Here is a 23,498-nt window from a genome sequence, read left to right as displayed (position 1 = left end):
ATTATATACAATTTGTATGTATGGAGAGAGAGAGAGAGAGAGAGTAAATATTGTTTGAACGGTAATGCAAAGGAACCAAATAGCTGAGTCTTGTTCTTCAAGTTAATGAGTAACTGAAATAGGAAGTATTAATGAATAAAGAAGAGAGACAACTTTGTTTATAACGGAAAAATGAAATGCGTCCTTTCGTTGTGTGACTAACAACGTATGTATTGAGAGAGAGAGAGAGAGAGAGAGAGAGAGAGAGAGAGAGAGAGAGAGAGAGTTTCGTTGCTAAGCAGTTATAAAACTACCGTAACCCTTATTACGAAACTCTGCTTCAGTGTACATTCGAAAAGAGAGAGAAGAAACACAAGAAATAAGAAGAATTAGAGGAAATGTACTGAGACTTTTTTCCCTCAGAAGGGAGTCTAATTGATACAGATGGTTGCTGCTTCTCTGAAAGTAATGGCCAGCCAGGGATTTACAGCAGAACCGTTTCTCCCCTGATACGGCCGGTTGGGAGTCCGAGGAGTAATGTCATTCTTCAGGTGCAGATGAGAATAGGCCAGATGTCGAGTCAATCACGGAAAGAGAAAGCCCCCTTTTCATCTTTAACAAAAGTCCGTTACATCCACGCCTTATTTGTCACATTTAAAGATTGGTTCATTTACATCAGAGATACTATAGAGTACACAAAGATACTGAACCATGAGTTCAAGATTTTCTCCTTATACCATGTATTCAGGATTTTCAGTCTTACACCATGCATTCTGGGCTTGATCTTGATACCTTGCATCCAGGATTTTCTCTTAATTAATGCCATACATCTCAGATTTTCTCTTTACACTATGAATGCTGGGCAGCACTACAAACACAATGCAGTCTTATTTCTTCTAGATTGCTACTATAATATTCATTTTTAATAGGTATGTTGTAGTATATTCAAAATGTGATCCACAAAAATAAAAGTTTGGTTACATAAGCAAGCAGTCAAAATATACCTTCCGAACCCAGTATGTAAACAAATGACGTTATTCGTCAATCATTTTGGAAATCGTGTTCCCATTGGTTGGGATCCATGACGTCATGCTTTTTAATTTTGGTTACAACCGCCAGTTATCTCATATGGCTGACTTGAGTATCTTTGTGTACTCTATAGTATCTTTGATTTACATGTATCGGACGGGAATGTGCTCCGCGCCTCTTTCACTTCAGTTATTGTGAAAGTAGGAGGGTGTATAGAGTAAAATTGTTCTCACCTTCATTGTATTAATATGGTTTATATTAGTTTTAGTCAAGTATCTTGTCACTATTTTTTATTTTAGCTTCTCTGTTATTGTAGTACTACCATTTTTTTTAGCCAAGGTGCCTGTCACATTCATTTCTATTATGTTATAGTCCTATAGGTATAAGTTGAGCTGGCTGTTACTCCCAAGATCCAGCCAGATATACCTGACATCCACCTTTTCTCTGTAGTTGGTGTTTTTTTTTCATTATTTACAGTACTGTCATATTTATTATCTTTGTTTTAATGTCAGCGATTTTTCTACCATTTTCAGATAGTATTCCTGTCTGAAATAAAAGTCTTTTCACGCACAAAGGTATTTAATTTGTTAGGTGAAAGTAATTTTACCATTTTTATACAAATAAATATGGTTATTTCTTTCTACTTTTAAAAAATCTTGAGGTTAAACTGTACTATTGTTCCAGAAATATATTGTTTTTCTCAATAATCACAAAATTACTTAATACTTCCTAATACACAATAAAACAAACGATCATAATTGCAAAACATCAGCCTAAAATTAAATATGTGTATGTATTAGAATGAAAGACTACAGCTGTATTTTTCTGCAACCGCGAAATCTACTCTGTTCTGGAAAAGGAAACGTCACCAGTGGCATCCTTAAAGAAGCCTCATTAATGGCAGATTAATGTTTCGTTTGTAAAAGTCGGCATCAAAGCTCCATTTGAGAGGCAGCGTGTGAAGGGATAATTTTTCAGAAACCTCATTTGGAAAGAAGATCCATAATGTTCAGTTTCTTGAAGAGATCCGGCGAATTCATTGTTCATTTTTGTTGGGTGTGTTTCGAGCGTTATTATTCAAATTGCACGGCACCTGCACTCTTTCAGCTTATGAAAATATAAGAACCTCCTTAAGCTGGGACATACATAGGTACTTTACCTGTCTTCTGGATGTAGTTCTATATTTGCCACAGGTGAGAGAGGGTGACCATTGCTGGACGCCGGTGAGTTCCCCCGACTCTAGGGCAGGAGCTGGGCGTCCCAAAGATGCTCGAATCATTCTGCTCATGGTGATTATAGGGTCAGGTGGCTCTGTCGGTGTTATGCGTCCAAGACCTCTCCGGAAAGCATTTTCATAAGTAACGCACATTACTTATGAAAATTTCTTAGTCCATATTATGAATTATTATGACGGCTCTTCTACTGGCGTAAGGCAAAACGAATAACACGTTAAAGACCACATGTTAAGCACACATAACTGCCTGAACGTCTACGAACGACTTTGCATGGAACCGTGAATGAAAGCAAGCCGTTGCATCGCTTGCAATAATCTTACTGATAGAAAGTCGAAATGAAATACGATGCTGAAAATGTTTGCGCCACACTTTTGGAGAGGCTCCCAAGGGGCAAGGTTACTTGGATACTGAGCACACTCCTCCATTGACAACTAACTATTCTGGTATTTAGTAAATATTGGAACCTGACGTCGTAATATCAGGAAGTACCAGGGGAAGCTTTTATTTGCTTGTTTCATTGTTTTTTTTTATACATGCACACCTTAAACAGAATATTCACAGGTATGATAAGATATGCTTACACCTGTAACTGTTTATTTGAGTGTTATATGTACACATTAGTATAATATGTATATATAGCTACTATGTGTGTGTGGGTGTGGGTGTGATAAGACTCATAATGTGGCTACGTGCGACAAAAGCACTACAAAGTTATCAAGGTCGAGTTGTGTTGATGCCGACTCTCAAACAACGAATACCTGAGCGCGTCAGGGATTTGTAGGTGAGAGGCGGCGTTGACTTATACCTCTCGTGTAGCCTTGTGGGTAAAGAGCTTCACTGTTTGGGTGGAGTTATCTTGACAGTTTTGTGCAAATATTTTGGGGAGAATTTGTTAGCTGCCTGCCCTAATTTCATCCAAATTAGTGCAAAGTACCATAACGCATTCCTTAGGTTAACAGACGGACAATGAAGTGTTAGAAAAATGTACCCACATGACAAGGCGGGAAGCCTACCAAACAAGCCACGAAATACACTACATACAGACATACTATATGCAAATATGAAAAACATAACTATGATTACAAAACAAAAGGTTCCGCTGAAAGGACACGAAACCTTCGCAAAACAGTAAACTTGAACTGCAGCGGCTCCACATGCAAGCGTCAACAGCCGTGCTGAAGAGCGAGGGTGGGGGAGGGGGAGGGGGGGAGGGGGGAGCAGAGGCAGATGCTTGTTCAATGCTACGGATGGCTCTCACGCGTCGATTAATGAACACATGAGAGACATCAATCTGCTCGGTTCATGACGACACGCTGTCTTTACCAACACCGCATATACGTACTTGTCATTTATTCTCTTTCTCTCTACAGACTCAGTGAAGACGAATTTTAACAGAATACCAAACGAATAAAATTCAAGATACCATATTTCAGTCTTTCATCTTCTCTCCATACAATTACGTTTTGTGCATCACACACATACTCCAGTTTTTATACACAGCGCAATGTAAGAATCTGCCTACATCTCTCGTTAACCATCCGTCGGTATATTTTCCACTAAATGTCTTTTCCCGCCTCGCAGAGCAAACCTTCCGGTTTTCTCGCCATTTCTTGAAGGATGATGTTGGCACTCCCTATATATATATATATATATATATATATATATATATATATATATATATATATATATATATATATATATATATATATATATATATATATATATCATTCGAGCTACAAATGTCCTATAATATCTAATTCGTTATACCTCGGAATTGATATATTTTCATATATGTACCGAGGGGGAATTTTTTTTTTTTTTTTTTTTTGTAATAATTCGTCCCCACCCCCTATCTGATAGCAGATTCGGTAGCGTCACTGTCCGTTCCTGATTACGTTCCCTGTCCAACTGGACGGTGGTTCGATCCCATGGGGGGACGAAATTATTATCAACTAAAAAAAAATTCCCCCCCCGGTACATATATGAAAATATATCAATTTCCGAGGTAGAGCGAATTAGATATTAAAGGACATTTGTAGCTCGAATGATTTATATGAATAACGGTGATGTGATAAGTATTCATATATATATATATATATATATATATATATATATATATATATTATATATGCATAGATATATATATTTATATATATATTATATATATATATATATATATATATATATATATATACACATATACATATACACATATACATATACGCTTACATTCATATATAAAACACACGCACACACATACACACACACGCATATATATATATATATATATATATATATATATATATATATATATATATATATATATATATATCCAATGTAGCACGGGCGAAGGAAAACACATACTTGAGAATATCCTTAAATCCACGGTAGAAAGGTCAGTGAAACAGACTTAGGACAAGTACTTTCATTGTATATTCTTCATTTTCAAGTTCACACTGAATATAAAAGAAGTTGACAGGCCTTTATATACAAAACAGAAAAGGAGGCCGGGATTACAGTGTCTTAATTTGGGCGGTGTGTTCTTTAAGCAAAAGAGACAAGGAGAAACGGTCAAGGAACAATCCAGGCTGGAGATTTAAATTCCTTTTGACGTGGCTTCAATAAAAATGGACTGCGACAGATTCCCTTGGTGGTGATCTTTGACCCTGCAGATAATCGAGAAATTATCCCAGGTAATAGCATGGCCTGTCTTAAGCCAATGATCCGCAATGCCATTATTCTTTAAGCCTTTTGATATGGCCTGTTTGTGCTGAGAGCTTCTCCCCTTTAGGTCTTTTGATGTTTGCCCTATATAGATTTTATTACAGTCTTTACAAGGAATACGGTACACAATATTGTCTGAATTTGACGGGCTATTCTTAATTACTTTATTTCTTAAAATATTATTATATTTAGATACTAAGTTAATATCAATAGTTTTTAAAATGGTTGCAGCAGGAATTAATGGATTGTAATGTCTTTTTTGCTTTATTTTTACAAAGTCCCCAAAAATTTGGAGGGTCACATTAAGAATCTCCTATTTTATCAATGATTCTAAACTCATCTTCTAAAATTTCCAGACTACAAAGTCTAAGAGCTCTGAGATACATACCGTTGACATCTGAATTTCTTTAAAATGAATACATGATCAGTTATTCGTGGGTGTCCTATATACTTTAAAACTAAAATTGGTGTTATTTCTAATAACTAAGACATCCAAAAATGATATACAATTATTTTCTTCATATTCTATTGTGAATACTATGGATGGTACAAGGTTATTAATTGTATGCAGGAAATCATGAATATTTACATTTTCTTGTCCATTACTAAATCATCTACACATCTAACCCAAAACGCCCTAGAAAATATATTTATTAGAATAATTCTAGATTCAAAAAATTCCATGTTAATATTAGACAAGAATGGCGAAAGAGGGTTACCCATGGCCATACCAAATATCTGTTCATAAAAATTGTCATTGAAAGTTAATTTACAATGTTTTATTGAAGGGGATGCCAAAATAATAATATTAGTAGGTAATTCTGGGATGATACGAGTCAAAATGTTGTGATAAATACTGAAGTAAGTCATCAATAGGAACTTTAGTGAATAAAGATGCTACATCAAAACTGGTTAATTTGTCGGTACTGGATAAATCAATATGGGAGAGTCTAGCACAGAAATCAACAGAGTTTTGTAAATGAGAATTTGAAATAGTACCTAGGATAGGTGATAGTAATTTAACTAGATATTTAGAAAGTTTATAGCTAATAGGAACAGTATGGCCAGCAGAAACTTCAGCATTTTCAGTTACAACTTTATACATATCCATCACCTACGTTTCGGGATACAAATCCCATATTCAGGGCTAAAAACGAAGGTGTAATTGGAAATGCTGAAGTTTCTGCTGGCCATACTGTTCCTATTAAAGATCCGACTTTCTACAAACAACAATGCCATTCATTATATATATATATATATATATATATATATATATATATATATATATATATATATATATATATATATATATATATATATATATATATATATATATATATATATATATATATAATATTAAGAAATCATAAAAGTAAGCACGTGATTGTGTGTTTATTAGCTGATGCCACTGGGAAAATTTAAAAAAGAAAAGACAGAGTGCCAAGTACTTTCGTGTATTCAAACACATCTTCGGGGCACAAAGATATGTTAAAGGCACGAAAGTACTTGGCACTCTGTCTTTTCTTTTTTTCTTTTTTAAATTTTCCCAGTGGCTTCAGCTAATATATATATATATATATATATATATATATATATATATATATATATATATATATATATATATATATGTAAAAAGGAGGAATGTACAGATTCATCATTTTTAACTTCCCTGGAGACTGAGAGTTCGGGCGACAGCTTAAGAATGTTGATGTACTTAAGCAGGTCAATGATCGTCCTGTAGTTATGTGCATTCGAGAGAAGGTAACTTTGACACCAGTAGAAAGTAGTTTCAGGGCGTTGACAAAGAGTGTGAATTCATGTGTACGTGTGCGCCTCTTCCGTTCATAATGGCATGTTTAGCCAAAACTATGGGGAGACTTACGGAGAGGTCTGTGCGAGAAAGGCAGAGCCACGATGGCGTATGCCAAAAAGTTTCCTTTTGAAAAGTGTGTGATATTCCAAGCTGCAATGGGTAAGAGTTACTGTGCTTTAACCAAAGATGTGGCTTACTCTGTTTTTGACATTTTGTAAAGATGTTCTATTTCATTTAATCTTTTGACTTTGTCTTTACAATTGTGTATGCTCACTAGTGTGTTCTCCTGTTTTTTAAACAGGCCGATCTAGTGGAGGGGACTAAGTGTTCTAGTGGAGGGGACTAAGTGTCCTAGTGAGGGGTCTGTATTTTGGAGAGGAGATAATTGGTGTTTGACTATTACTGATTAAGACTATTATTTCACGGGGGTTTATCTGAGTTAATTGAACTATGAGTTATCATTCTATTAATTATCCTTTAAGAACCTGAGTTATCCAATTAGTACTTTACTTTGAATAAACGTATATTTTGTAGTTCCGACTCTGATTTTGGTGACTAATGGAGTGGAGAGACCTTACCTTACCTTACAGACCTTACATCTTGTTCGGGTTGCCCCAGTCCCTCAGTGTGAGGCACCTCTAATGTCTACCAGAGAGTTGCTAGTACATCTTCCGGTATATTTTGCATCTTCCAATCTTGGATGGTCTGGGATGCAGTTTAGATATTTGTCGAGCTTATTCTTAAACACATCTACGCTCACTCCTGATATATTCCTCAGATGAGCTGGCAACGCATTGAATAGACGCTGCATTATCTGCTGGTGCGTAGTGGATTAATGTCCTGTGGGGTGTTTCTTTCCTTATTTTTTTCCTGGTATAGTTTTGGGCACTATTAATCTACCTCTGCTTGCTCTTTCTGATATTTTTAGTTCCATGATATTTTCTGCTATTCCTTCTATCTGTTTCCATGCCTGAATTATCATGTAGCGTTCTCTTCTCCTTTCTAGACTATATAATTTTAAGAATTGTAGTCTTTCCCAGTAGTCTAGGTCCTTAACTTCTTCTATTCTAGCTGTAAAGGACCTTTGTACACTCTCTATTTGTGCAATATCCTTTTGATAGTGTGGGTACCATATCATATTGCAATATTCAAGTGGACTTACGAACATATGTTTTATAAAGCATAATCATGTGTTCAGCTTTTCTTGTTTTGAAGTGCCGTAACAACATTCCCATTTTTGCTTTACATTTTGCCAACAGAGTTGCTATTTGATCATTGCATAACATGTTCCTATTCATCATCACACCAAGGTCTTTAACTGCTTCCTTATTTGTGATGGTCTCATTATTAGGTCCCTTATATGCATATAGCTTTCTTTCTCTGTCTCCATAATTTATTGATTCAAATTTATCAGAGTTAAATACCATCCTATTTACCTCTGCCCAATCATATACTTTGTTAAGGTCTCTTTGTAGAGCGTTCCTATCTTCATCACAAGTAATTTCTCTACTTATTCTTGTGTCATCTGCGAAACTACTCACTACGAATCCTTAACATTATTGTCTATGTCTTCAATCATAATAACAAACAGTATTGCAGCTAACACCGTACCTTGCGGCACACCGGATATTACCATGGCTTCATCCGATTTCTCGTCGTTTGCAATAACTATCTGTTTTCTGTTTGTGTAAAAATTCTTTTAACCATCTTCATACTTTATCCACGATATTGTGTTTTCTAATTTTCTTCGCTAATATATTATGGTCTACTTTATCAAAAGCTTTTGCAAAGTCTAAATAAACCACATCTGTTCATTTCCGCTTTTCATATTTTTGAATATGTTTTCACGGTGGACTAACAGTTGGGTTTGTGTACTTTTTCCGGTACGAAACCATGTTGTCCTTTGTTAAACAAATTATTTTTTATTAAATGTTTCATAATATTTTTCTTCATTACCCTTTCATACACTTTCATAATATGTGATGTTAGACTCACAGGCCTATAATTACTTGCCTCTAGTCTTGATCCACTTTTGAAAGTAGGGGTAATATATGCTAATTTGTGCTCATCATATATCTTGCCTGTATCTACACTTTTTCTTAATAATATTGCAAGTGGCTTTGCGATAGAATGAACTACTTTCTTTAACAAAATAGCAGGAATTCCATCAGGCCCTGCAGCAGCTCCATTTTTAATTTCATTAATAGCCTGCACAATATCAGCTTCATTAATATCTATGTCAGCTAAATATTCACTATTTTCATCCCTTACTTCTATATCATTATCTTCATTATCTATTCTAGGGGTGAATTCTCTCTTATATCGTTCTGCCAGTATGTTGCAAATTTCCTTTTTTTTCATTCGTTAATCTCCCTTCAATTCTCAGAGGGCCTATTTCTATTCTTCTTTTATTCATCTTCTTCGCATATGAGTATAATAGTTTGGGGTTTTTGCTTGATATTTAATAGGGTTCTTCCAAGTCCCGTTTTTCATTTTCTTTTGATTGTATAATCTTTTGTTCTGCATTTTCTATCTTACTTTTTAGTTCTATAACTTTCCATGCATTTTTTTCTTTGCAAGACCTTTTTTCCACTTTCTGATTTTCTGGAACAAGATCCTTCTGTCTCTTGTATGCATGAATGATGTTTTACTTTTCTTCTTCGGTATATATTTTTTCCACTATTATCTCCAATATTTTATATAATATCTCCGTATTTACCCATTATGTCATCACTTTACGAAAATGTTATCCCAATCTTTGTTTAATTCTTCATTAATTTCTGACCATTTTATATTTTTACTGTAGAAGTTGTATTTTCCATATCCTTCCCACTTTTTCATTTCTTGCTTATCTCTATTTTCACTTGCTTTGGAATGAACTGTTAATTCTATGACATTATGGTCTGAAATACTCGCATTATAAACTATTATTTCTTTAACATAATTCATCTCGTTCACAAATACTAGGTCTAAAGTATTTTCCTTTCTTGTTGGCAGGTGATTTATTTGTTGAATGTTGTATTCTAGTAGCATATCTAATAGCTTTTCAAATTGCCTCTTATCTTCTGCACTACTATTACTCTCTTTTTTATATGTATAAGTACAACCACAATCTCCTATTCGTTCTTTCCATTCTACGAAAGGAAAGTTGAAGTCACCAGATAGGAGAATAGTCCAGTCCTTGTGATTTCTACATATATCATCCAATTTTTCAATTATTAAGTCAAACTCTTTAGTATTAAGAGGTCTATATATTACTATGTTCATCAATTTTTCAGATTCAAATTCTACCGCTATTAGTTCACATTCTGAGTTACTATATTTCTCATATATTTTTCCTTGTTTTTTGTCTTTCCCATATATTGCGGTTCCCCCTTGATTCCTATTTTTTCTATCTGATCTATAAGTTTGGAACCCTTTTATTTGATCATCATTCCAGTCTCTTGGAATACCAGGTTTCACTTATATTCATTATATCTATTTTCTTTTCATTTTGGGTTAGTTCTTCTAAGTACTCTATTTTTCTTTTTGAGTTACTCGTAACTAAACCCTGCGCATTCATCACTATGATGGTTTGCGTGTTTTCTCCTTCATTTAATACTGGTAGTAATAAGGATTTTCCCATGTCTCTTTCCTGTTCTGGTATGTTGTTCTTTTTTTCATTCCAGAAATTCTGACATTAAAAAATCCAACTTTTCCATAATATTTGATCTTCCTTCATCATAATTATTAATTTTGTGTCTGAATCTGCAATTTCTCCGTTTCTGCAATATCCTCTTGCATAATAAATACAGTTATTATCTCTTGAGTAGAATTTCGGAGCTGATGCTTTGAAATTTTTTGCTGACACCTCTGCATATCTCATTGGTGGTTTGCTTTTCTCTTTACCTGATATTCTTGATTTCTCTCTTTATTTGTTTCTTTCTTATTTTGGATTTTATTACTTGGTTGGTTATTTATTTGATTATGATTCATGGCTACAGGGTGCATATATTTGCATTTTTTGTCGAACTTACATCCTTTTCCTTCTTTTAGGTTTTTACATATTTTTGGATGCAGATCTCTGCAATCATCCCCATATCCATCTAAGTATGCACATTTACCATATATTTCATAGTTTGACATATCTTAGGATGTTTGTAGTAACATCTTTCTCCAAATCTGCAATTCCCTCTTTTCAAAAGGTTGCAGATTTTGTCTTTCTTGTCTATTTTTTTCCTCTTTCCCCGTCATTGTATAGATCTGGGTAGAGCCTCTTCGGGATTTGCTTTTCTGTTGTCATATCGTAATTTTATTTCTTCGTAGGTATGCTGCTTTATTGCCTCATATGTAGTATCAATGATTATCTCTGCATCCATACTTTTATCTTGTTCTTTGTTTTCCTTATTTTTTTCTGTCATTTCATTTTTGTTTACTTCTCTTTCCTTTTTCCTTCCTTTTCCTTTCCTTTTTCTTCCGTTTTCCTCTTCTTCTTTTTCTTCTTCTTCCTTCCTCTTCCTCTTCTTCTTCATCCTCAACTATTTGTACATTCAATCTTGATTTAATAACATTGTCTATCCATGATAGACATGTTGAACAAAAAATTCTTGTATCTTTTCTCAAATCTTGTATTACCTCAGCACACTGTGGATGGGTCGGAATGTTGCATGCAGCACATTTTCTGATTAGGTTTTGTGGATTGACTATGCTATACCAAACCTTACACAGTTTGCATGCTTTTGGCATTCTTTTTCCTAATGCATCAATTAGGATATTCACAAGATTCACCTTATTCATTTTCTTTGTCGAATATGTTGGTTTATGTATATTTTCTTTATGAGTCTCTTGACCACTTGGATTTTATTTGGAACTTCTTCAATTATTTTCAAGATGTTTTCATTAGATTTGTTCCAGTTTGAAGGATTATATCCTTCTAATATATCTATGAATGCTTTTGTATCTTTTTGGTTAGGACTGTTGCTGATTTCATAGATGAGAAATGCCAGTTCCCTTCCTGCTACCTCATCATATTGCGAATTTGCTAAACACGCCAAATTACGCCACCTCTTCCCGCAGTTGGAACTTACTGCCATCTTGTTCTGATTTATAGTATTACACTTGATAAACTAACTTAGAAGACGCTTTATCCTACTATTTTCACACTAATCTTATCACCGATAGTTCACGAACACTTCTAGATATTTCTCAAATTCTAGTCGTATGTTAAACTTGTGATATCTGTTGATTATTGTGACTTCACGCGGGTACGTCTCACCAAGCAAGATGGCTACTGAGAGAGAGAGAGAGAGAGAGGGGAAAGGAGATGTTGAGTATCAGGAGAGAGAGAGAGTGGGGAGGGACAAAGTGTTACCAGTTTGCCTTCCACTCTGGCCTAACGTTACCTATGTGAACAACGGGCGGTGCTCCCGTTGTTTAGATATATATATATATATATATATATATATATATATATATATATATATATATATATATATATATATATGTATATATATATTGTGTGTGTGTGTATGTGAATACGTTATACAATTAATGGATAGCCGTGGCAATAATGAAAAAGAAAACGTTAGCAGAATTTATTTCCACTTTTCAGTTGTGCCATTTCCTCTTCGCAGCAAAATAGAAATAAGTGCACACGCAACTGTAACAGAATATAATGAAAAAGGAAAAACGTTTCTTTATTTAACAGTAAAAAAAGGGAAGAAAAATAAACATATGAAACTGAAGCAATTACAATTGACGTCACGAAAATTTGTTATTGTTACTTTTGACACTTTTTAGAATATTGTGTCATTTATATTTGAAAGGAAAATATGTGTTTTTCGTTTTGATACGTAAATGAAAAATTAAATTTTTCGTTTGATATTCAGGTGAAAAGTATTTTTTATGTCAATGTATAACTGATAAGTTTTGAAGCCCCTTTATTTTACATTTTAGGTCAATATGTAAATGACTAATATACTTTCTGTATAAATGGCAAAAATGAGAGCGATTTAAAAAGAACAAACAAGAAGATATGGGATCAGTGAGATTTAAAAAGAAGTAAGAGGATATGAGATCAGTAAGATTTTTAAAAGAAGTAAGAGGATATAAGATCAGTAAGGTTTAAAAGAAGATGTAAGTGGATATGGGATCAGTGAGATTTAAAAAGAAATAAGAGAGATCAGTAAGATTTAAAAAAAAAAAAAGAACTAAGAGGATATGGGATCAGTGAGATTTAAAAGGAAAAAGTAAGAGGATATGAGATCAGTGAGATTTAAAGAGAAGAAGCAAGAGGATATGAGCTCAGTAAGATTTAAAAAGAAGTAAGAGGATATGAGCTCAGTACCTATGTGATGAGTGATATTGAAATGGGTCATTGACGGAAACCTGAGACCTCTGTCATACCCAGGGTTTATGTTAATTCATTCTTAAAGGAAAACGTAATTTTTACGGGGTATTATTACGAATTCTTAACATTTACTTAAAGGAACCTAACAAACCGATTTTTGTTGGGAACATACACGCAGAAGTCCCATCCTTTCGTGAGATTGTAATTTGATAGCAATATGAATCCTTTTTTCGTCTTGGACTAATATTTACCGGATAATTGCGGGTCAAGAATTATTCACGTTGTACCAGGAAATTTTTTTCATATAATTATAATCTACGGTACCATCATTTACTTTGTCTCGAGCATTCTTTTCTGTCTTTTACCAAGATTATTCGATTTTATGCATGTAATCCTTCATATTTTTTCCCTCATTTTCCCTTCTATTTTATATCCATTTAAATTTCCCCGTCAGTGGTCGATTACTTTAACCATCTCCGCTTCCCTTCCCTTCCTTCGCTTTGCTTTGCAAGTGCAACTTATTTTGCCTTCCTAACCGCTCATTTTCTCTTTTAAATGCTCTTGAGTTCCACTCAGGGGCAATTACTATTGCATTCCGTAACTTTAAACCTTTCTCAGAAGATAGTCTCTCCTTTTATACTTTCATCTCATTACATTTTTAGCTATTTTTATTTTTATTTTCGTATGGTCATCTTTTCCTTGTTTTAACAGAGTGCCCTTGTCATTTTTCATTGTTTCCCTGTTCTCGTCATATCCTTTTTCATTATTCTTTCCATTGCATTCCCTTCCCGTACTTTCCCACTGACCTCTCCAGTCAATCCTTCCTCTTACTTAGTAAAATATCTAAGGCACTAAACTTCGGCAAGAATAATACTTGATAATGAGCGATCCATTTCATCGTAATAGAGGAGTATTTTATAGATAAATAACTGAGTTATCTCGATTTAATATCCTGCCCACGTCGGCATAAACGTTTCGCTCTTCCCCATCCCCCTTCACCTCCCTTTCTCCCTCCCCCTTCAAAAATTGAAAGACAAATTGTCAAGCCTGATCTGATAATCTGGGGGCAGCTCTCGAAGCCTTTTGTTCATTGATGGCTGTTTGAACACCGTCTACGTGTTCAAGGACCGCGCCATTGAACACTCGCCCGGTGATTTAACAACATCAAGCTAAGAATAGGTTTATTCAAATACTGGGAATTTTAACTCTCTCTCTCTCATCTCTACTCTCGTCTTCTCTCTCTCTCTCTCTCCTCTCATCTCTCTCTCTCTCTCTCTCTCTATCTCTCTCTCTCAACAGCTTCCCTTTCTGTCGCCTAATAGCAAATCTTTGATACATTGCATTTCATTTTACGTAACCTAAAGTATCTTGTCTACTTAATAATTTTCTTGAAAAAATCCCTTAATCCTTTGTGTCCAGTGTAGGCCTTTTTTTCCTAATTCTTATTACCATTTATTCTTTAGGAGTCTGGTTTAAAAAGTGTGCCAATATTTCATTTAGACAAAACAAAGTCCTGTCCTAAAGTTCATAACGATTCATTTTATTTTTTTTTATCCTCAGGTGTCCAAAGCATCAGCGCGACTGACAGAGGCCCTGGGCCCTTGCTGGTGCTGGAGCCAGCATCCAGGACTTACCTGACCAATAACACAGGTGTGACTCTGCGATGTGCCGCTCTAGGGACCCCTCCCCCAACCATCACCTGGCAGGGTGCTGCCGGCGACGTGGTGACCTCACATCCAGGCATCAGGTAAGCTTCTAGCTGTAATGAATATTGGGCATTTGCATACATTTTTTTTTTTTTTTTTTTTTTTTTTTTTTTTTTTTTTTTTTTGTATTTGAAGGCTTTTTCGCTTAATTTGTTGTTGTTTAAAGTTGAGAGAAAATAGGTGTAATATTTAAAATGTTTAATTTTGTGGTTTCGTAAAGTAGACGTTTGTAGTAAGTAGTTGACCGTTGTGTGTTTTTTGTTCCAATTAGAGTAATATGCTCATTTTTCCATAGGAAGTGGGCTTTTTTTTTATTTAGGATTGTTTTACTAGGTTAGAGAAAATCCAGAACTTTAATTAAGAGAATGTTTTTTCATGAAATTCATCATGTGGTTATCAAGAAAATAAAATGTCTCCTTGAAATGAATAATTAGGTGAACACTCATACATTACTGCAGAAACTGTTTCAGAAGACGGGGCAGTATGAAGCCTTACCTGACTGATGAAATTGTTTTCGAGTATGAACTGGTCATGTCGGCATTGGTAACTTCGAGGAGCGTATGCGGATGAGGGGTTTCACTCTGATCAGTATTTTCGCTTACTCGGGGAGTAAGCCTGTAAGCTACTTTGTTGTTTTTGTTGTTGTTGCTGTTGTTGATCTTGTCGGGGGTTAAAAAACCTCTTCGAAAAAGTCTAAAAAGGACTGAATAGGTGTTTTGCGTTGACTTATAAATACACGAATTTCTGGATAGGAAATTTATGATTTATTTATCAGAATGAAAATTGAAACAATAAATAATGGGCATGCTAAACATTAACAGAACAATGATTTCTAATAAAATGAAGCGTATTTATTTTAATTTTCGATGGTGAAACAACACGCTACTTGACCGTAGATTTTAGCATGCACTCTGATTAAGCTGAAGGTCGGATCACGCTTTGGTGAGAAATTTAACCTTAGAGAATATTGAGGAAGGTTGGTGTCCTTCACATGGAGAATTTGAGCTTTTGGGATATTTGGAAAGGTTGATGTCCTTCACATGGAGAATTTAATCTTAGAGAATATGGTGGAAGGTTGGGGTCTTTCATGTGGAGAATTTAAACTTAGGGAATGTTGAGGAAGGTTGATGTCCTTCATATGGAGAATTTGATCTTAGAGAATATGGAGTGAGGTTGGTGTCCTTCACGTGTAGAGTTTAATCTTAGAGAATATTGAGGAAAGTTGGTGTCTTTCATGTGGAGAATTTAATCTTAGGGAATATTGGGGAAGGTTGGTGTCCTTCACATGGAGTTTTTAATTTTAAAGAATATTTGGGAATGTTGGCGTTCTTTCACGTGGAGAATTTAATCATTGAGAATAATGAGATAGGTTGGTGTCCTTCACGTAGATATTTTAATCTTAGAGAATACAGATGAAGGTTGGCGTCATTCACGTGAAGAATTTAACCATAGGGAATATCGTCGAAAGTTAGTGTCCTTCACATGGAGAATTTAATGTTAGGGAATATTGATGCAGTTTGGCGTCCTTCACGTTGGGAATTTTATCTTAGAGGGCATTGAATCTTGTAAATTGTGAGGTGTTTATCTTGACTCATTTTTGTTTAATCTTCTTGGGTATCATGATGGCCCCTTGCCGATCACACCAGGTTCCTCCGGTCTATTACATTCATCTGTGGAGTGAGGTTATGCTTGTGTGATGTTATGTTAAGCATTGTATGTTGATTTCTAAACCTGATCACTCAACTTTACGAAATTTGGAAAAATGTATTATTACATACTTCTATCTAATCGGTAAGAATAGGTACCAAAAAATATGAGTCGACAAATTCACGTATATACAACAAAAATAAAAATGGTAAATGTCATATTTACGTAGAAAGAAAACTGCTTAGAACAAAAGCTGTCGCGGACAAAAAGATAACCCCCCCCCCCTCCGCCACCCCTCTCTCTCTCAGTCTCTCTCTCTCGTCACTCTCTCTCCCTCCCTCTTCCTCCAATCTCTTACCTCCCAACTCTTCCTCCTCTCGCTCTCTCCTTCCAGTGCCGAAAATAGAGTATGGTGCTATTCACTCTGTTTAGACAAATATCACAACCTACCTGTTCCGGAAGCCATTGTCATATTTTTCGGTCTCAAAATGACCTCTTTGTCTCGTTTTTGGAGATACATTGCTATAATCATTTTCATTTTTACATTTCGGCTCTTAACTCATACCCATGTCATCATTGTAATACATTTGCAATTTATTATTATTATTATTATTATTATTATTATTATTATTATTATTATTATTATTATTATTATTATTATTATTATTATTATTATTATTTTGGTAGAAGACGCTCTTTTAGGCAAATGCTGTTAAAAAGAATGGCAGAATTAAGCGAGTTGATTTTATATATTGCTTTTTGTTTTCTATTTTTCTTACAATTCGGTTCTCAGGCTCAGCGATGTTCTAAACCAAAGACGACCCCGGCCCGGAATTGTACTACACCTACGGAATAATACTTGCACTGGCGACGACCCCTGCTTGACCTGGACCTGAGATCCTGTTCTAATAAAATAAAAGATTACTTTTAGCATTTATCTGTTTTTGAAAATTCCCAATATGAATATTGGCCAGTTACTCAGAAACATCGCTGAGCCTGAGAACCGAATTGTAAGAAAAATAGAAAAAGCTATATAAAATCAGCTCACTTAATTCTGCAATTGTTTTTAACAGTATTATTATTATTATTATTATTATTATTATTATTATTATTATTATTATTATTATTATTTTTATTATTATTATTATTCACCATGAGCACATAAGTAAATATGAAAAAAAGACTTAGCTCAGAGTGTTATAGAGATAGTAATTAGCAAAAAACATCTGATTCATTAATGCAATAGAAATACTTTTTTTTTATTGAATGTTCATATGATTCGTCTGTTTTTGCATATTCATCAATAATATGTATCGTCACCAGCTTTCGTTGCTTCACTTCTGACTGTCTCAGTTTTTTCTTTGTTACTCAATGTTATATATATATATATATCATATATATATATATATATATATATATATATATATATATATATATATATATATATATATTTATTATATATATATATTTTTTTTTTTTTTTTTTTTTTTTATATTGCAGTTGCTGGATTTCATTGTTACTATTTTCTTCGAGTCAAAAAAATATTGTTCTTTTTTCATATTTCCGTCTAATTCTGTTTTGTAAAATGTATTTTTCTGTGACTCTCCTTTGTCGTTCTTTTTTTCCGGTACCATGTACTGCCTTTTAAAATAAAATAGTAATGTATCAATTTTTCCCTTCAGAATACAAGTGCTGCATTGATTCACGTTCAGTAAGATTAGACTTTTCATGCTCCTCTGTTGTATATTTCGCGTTCAGCTGAGCTTGTTTCATCTATTCTTTATGCCGTTTTAGTTAATTAAGAAAAATTATATACTCAAATTGAGACATTTCAATAATATATTAAATCCATGAATCTTTCCCAGATAGTGACCCCAAGTAGTTCGATCTTAGATAATGACCCCAAGAAATATAGTCCTAGATAACGAACTCAGAGCCTTGTTGGGGCCACTATCTGGGAAAAATCCAAATCCATAAAAAGAAAACCTTCAATAAGAGAATAATGATGACTTTTATACGAAAATGTTGCCATGTGTTTCTTCACACTGATAGAGTACGACGACTCCTCATACCACGAAGCGACGTGGCCCTCGCGCCTGGACCATTGCCTTAGTTGGTGTTCTGGGGTTGACTGCTTTTCAGGCGGTGATACTGTGGGCTCGGCAAGGCTGGATTTAGTGTCAGGTGAAGGTGAGGTCACTTTGACTGACACCGTCACATGTATCCGTCTTATTCGTCCTTTGCCTTAACTTTTATATAGATGCTCACGAAGCATTCTCGCGTGCACCCGTTGATATTTTGATTTGTCGTCATTGCTTTTGTCTGAATATTTCTGCAGCTGTCTCGCTGTGTTTTATCATTCTTTGGAAGTTTTCTTGGCAAGGCAGTAGCCATGCCAATGTGCGCTCATGTTGAACGGTAACTATAATTCAATTATCGCAAATTATGAAATAAGAAAATGCAAAACAATGTAATGCAGATAGGTGACGTGCATTGCATAATTAATATTGTTAATAGTGGTTATGAAATGTAATTCTAACGTCCCATTGAATGACAACGCTCCGTAAACAGTTTGGAAACTATCGCTAAAAAAAATTCCTATGTAAGCAAATCCTACTTTTGTGTGACAAGATTTGTACAAGATGTCATCACGCGGCTTGAGAACATCCTCAAATTAAGTGGAGTTGTACGGCGCGGTCTAATGGCGCTTCGAAAACAAAACGAAGAACGTCAAGTCTTCACTCAGTCATGTCAAGGGCTTTTAGGTTGACGCTTCGAAGATTTCCTCTTTTACTGAGCTATTTCCATTACCTGTTTACCTTTCATTTACGTGAGAGCAGATATGTATGTTGACTAACGACCGTGGATATGCTTGTACCGGAAGGCATCGAAATTTTAAAGATATTCATTCATTTATAAAATGCAACATTGGAGACGAGTCTGTAGACAAAGAAGGATCCCGAAATATATATTCTGCATGGGTTGACATTACCAACGGTATGTATTGTAGGAGAGAGAGAGAGAGAGAGAGAGCAGCGAGGTGGGTTGGGGGCGGAGGAAGGGGGGGAGGTTTAGGGGTGTATCGGCAGTATTGATATTTGACACCGTCGATGACACTGATTAAATAGATGTAAAGAAAACAGCGGTGGCAGGGTGCCATTAGATAATTAATGTGAACCACAAGAGAATTGTGAAAAAGCCGAAGTCTCATGTTTTTCTTTCTCTCTCCTTCCCCTTCTCGTCTGCTTTTCAACGCCCAGCTTCTTTGTTCACTTTTGGAAATTTGATGCTGAGAGTTGTGCCCTCTTTTTAATCATCTTTATTGCACTTTTTTGTGACATTTCCCTCCCCAAACTTGTTTCCTTAATTCTTTATGTAATCATTTTTGTGATATGTTCTTTTCGAAGAGTTCTGAGAGAAGTACACGAATAAAAGTGATCAAACTTCGGTAAACCCTTTTCTGATGACAATCTGATTCGTTAGAGTTTTCTCCGGGTTTTTCATGATATACCTTTTCGTTTGCATGTATTCATTCGGGGTTGGGGGAAGGTCATCCTTTTTTGACGTATCATCCTTCACAGGTCCCCTCGGTAAAAAAAAAAAAAGTGCCTTTCCTTTTGGCCACAACAGCCACATCAATTTCGGCTGTTGCGTGGCGTGCGGCCACCTTTTCTCCGCACCATCCTCCAGTCAAAGCCTTTTCGTTCATTGTTATTAAAGGAGAGAGTTGGTCGGTTGTTACTATTGTTTCTGTAAGCCCGCCCCCCCACCCCTCCTCCGGACAGGTACTTGAGCCGAAATTTAAAAGCGCCAGAAGATTGTTGAGGCGGTAAAAGTGCGTTTTTGGGTAAAGAAGAAAATATGTTCGTCCAAATTTTTGCGGTTGCCTACGTCTGTTGTCTAGGATAAAATTTATTACACATATATCAGTGCAAGGTGCTCTGTTGTGCCACTTTCCAATTGATTCTTTTTGGTTCCTACCGGTTATGTGCTGAATACGATGTTTTTGCTCCATGTTCGACTAATTCATTCGTCACTGTACGTTTGTTTTCCTGACCTGTTTGATAAGTCATGCATATTAAATTGGTAAAAATAGCTGCACAAATACCTTTAAAGTTAGGGTTGCTGACTCGTTATTAGAGAAAGAGGATATCAGCGTTATTTAGTTGTCTAGACATTTGGGTGGGTCACAGGCAGGCCCGAGAGCCGGTGACGTAAGTGAGTAGACGCGGAAAGTTGCAGCCCCTCAAGATGTTTGAAGTTGAGGCTGCTGCCGAGCCCAGAGGGTGGGAAGTTGATACTGTCGATTCCAGATGGGAGGGAAGTTGGGACGGCATGGCCCGCGTCGATGAGGAAAGACGCCATGTCCTTCTGCAGGTTTCCTGCCCAACACCTCCAACTTGTGCAGAGTGGAGACCGGCACCCCATCTCTTCATCTCTCTCACCCTCTCTATTCAAATTAAATTCGGGAAGTTTTAGCGACTCTTGGGTTATTCGTTTATTGATTTTCTCATTTTATTATGTACGTAGGTGTCTCCGTTTTATTCCAGGTAATTCATGTCATTCATTGACACTTTCTCGCAATGATACCGTTCCAGGCGGTCAAAACTTACAGAGTGGAGTGCTTGCAGTGTTGCCTTGATCTTTCTATATATTGTTGTGCACTTATCTTTTTTTAGTAGTTTGTACATTGGTCAGCTTTTTTTCTTTGTTTAATAACGTCTTTCACTTCCTGTTTTGACATACGGTATTCTGTTTTCTGGAAACTCGTTTATCCAATTAACGTTTTCACTTCATTTTAATGCTTGTTTTTCTGAATAGTAATGATTTTTCGTGCTCTTGACTCACATAGCCTCCCTACGGATAATAAATGCGAAGAAACATAATACACTAGATGTATGTAGGAAGCAGCAAAGGTACAGGGACGCTAATAATAATGATAGAGTTGTTATTCCCTCCTGTCGGTACCTCATCGATATTAGAAATGGATTTGTAAAGATTTTTCCATAAGTTGACAATACAAGCTCCCTCATTTTCAAGCTCACATTGATGTCTGTCCTTTTCAGACTTCTCTGTACAATATTTTGAACCATTGTAATATTACGTTGGCGTATTAGTGAATGTTAGTTTATATTAGTTTAAAATCGATCTGTCCCTCTATCAGAAAAGCTCTCAGTCGACTTTCAAAGTTAAATTCGCTATGGCGAAGCTTTCCATTCTTTTTTCTCGGCTGTATTTTAGCATTCGGCATTCATCGAAGCCTCTGTGGACTTCATGTAAAAGTGCAGGAGACATTTGGAAAATACGAAAGTGATCCTGCAATGGAGTCCCTTCTGATCAATTATAAATTCAGGTTGACTTGTGAATAATTTTTTTTTTTTTTTTTTTTTTTTTTTTGACAAACAAAGGGCTTTGAGGGTTAGTATATTCGTCCATTCGATTGGTTGACGTCTCTGTGGAGGAATATGCTGATGTGTTATTGGAAAAGGAGCGCCGGGAAGCGTTCCCATGAATGGCATGATTCTCTCCTGGATTTGCCGCGTAATTATTGCTCCGTCCAAAAATCCCTCCAAATAACCCCGCCATTTTTTTTACAAATAGTGGAATTAATCTCCGTAAAGCTACAAAGCAATTTTTGATCCCTTTTAAACTAAACAATTAAAATAGGTAAGCCTTTGGAACCGAACAAAATTCCTCCAAAACCATTTAGTGATATTTTGATTTAATTGAAGCTTCAGAGGAAATATGTCCCGTAAAGGACGTCGGAAATGATTTATTATATAACTGAATCATTATTGCCAAACATTTGATCCTTGCGTGCACGAGTCTTTCGGTTAGTTTTGTAATAAACGTATGAATAATTAAAACCATTGTATTCCCATGTAATTTGATTAATGAATTTTGAATTACTCATGAAATGATGAAGTGTATTAGTTTTTTTGTACGCCAGTATTTTCGATATTGAATTTGGTAGACTGTGAGTGTTCTATCCTCTTTGTCATGTAAAGCAGTTATATTCTAGGTCGGGTTAGTTTATTTTTAACCACGTTTCTATAATGCCACACTTATTTATTTCCTTAAAAGTGAAAACTTTGGATGACTGCTAACTCATCAAGGCACAGTTAATTTACAAACATTGGTGTGATGACGCAGAACGGTAGCAAATTCTGTGAATTAAATCGCATTGCATTTGCCAGTCCTACTTAGCTTCTTGGAAGGAGTATGTTCCATTTAAGTGACTCCTGGAGAATAACGGCTTAAAATAGTCATCATAATATTGACGACGTATCCCACGAAATAATCCCGAAGGCAGTCAAGAAAAGAGATTGCCAGTGCAGCAGAGAAGGTCCTCGAGGAAAAACATGTTCAAAGGAATAAGAGAAAGGCAGTTGTGAAAAACGTTGGCCGAAGAATAATAACAAAGAAATGTTCAAGAAGAACATTTGCTACTGAACAACGGAAGAGCTAGCCAGGGAGGGGAGACGATGTCACGCGACCTATTTTCTGACATCTTTAGGATCGTGCTGTCAAGACGTCTGCAAGGACGCCGATAGTTAGTACAGCAAAATTGGTTACGTGCTGTAAGGGTATGCAAAAGGCACTATTCTAAAAGTTGGCAGAAGTCGTGCCCTTGTGGTATGACGGTCATAATCTAACTTTTGCCTTTGTTTTTTGGTCATTCCTTAGATGTCGTCTCAGCTGTATTTTTTTTTTATTATTATTCTTTATTATTATTCCCATTTTCTTTTTGTTTTTGAAAACTTTTAATCAGCTCACTGTTTTATCCCATCAATTTCCCAAATTTTGTTACAAGTAGACTGTAAACTTAACCCCTGATTTTGAACTCGATCTTGCATGGGGAGGAGAGGGGAGAGGGGGGCGTGAGTATAGACACACCTATGCTACGGTTGAATCCTTTCATGAGGATCTGTGTTCTACACTGATGCTGGTGAAGAGAGACGGAGGAGGTCATACTCGGCGCAGAAGAGTCAGATGGCGTGACTTGTGTTGCACATCACGATCAGCATTACTCTCCA

General features: G+C 35.5%; 1 protein-coding gene across 1 annotated transcript in view; it reads left to right on the top strand.

Moving 5' to 3' along the window:
- Nucleotides 1-23,498, top strand: part of LOC135222604 (cell adhesion molecule Dscam1-like) — a 677,404-nt gene that overhangs the window by 222,626 nt on the left and 431,280 nt on the right. The window contains 1 exon segment of the mRNA XM_064260698.1: nucleotides 14,669-14,855. Within this exon segment, the coding sequence (XP_064116768.1) occupies nucleotides 14,669-14,855 (187 nt within the window).

This window comes from Macrobrachium nipponense, chromosome 8 (assembly GCF_015104395.2).
Source record: "Macrobrachium nipponense isolate FS-2020 chromosome 8, ASM1510439v2, whole genome shotgun sequence".
In the NCBI taxonomy this organism is placed as follows: Eukaryota; Metazoa; Arthropoda; class Malacostraca; order Decapoda; family Palaemonidae; genus Macrobrachium; species Macrobrachium nipponense.
This window is presented reverse-complemented; position numbering and strand designations above follow the sequence as displayed.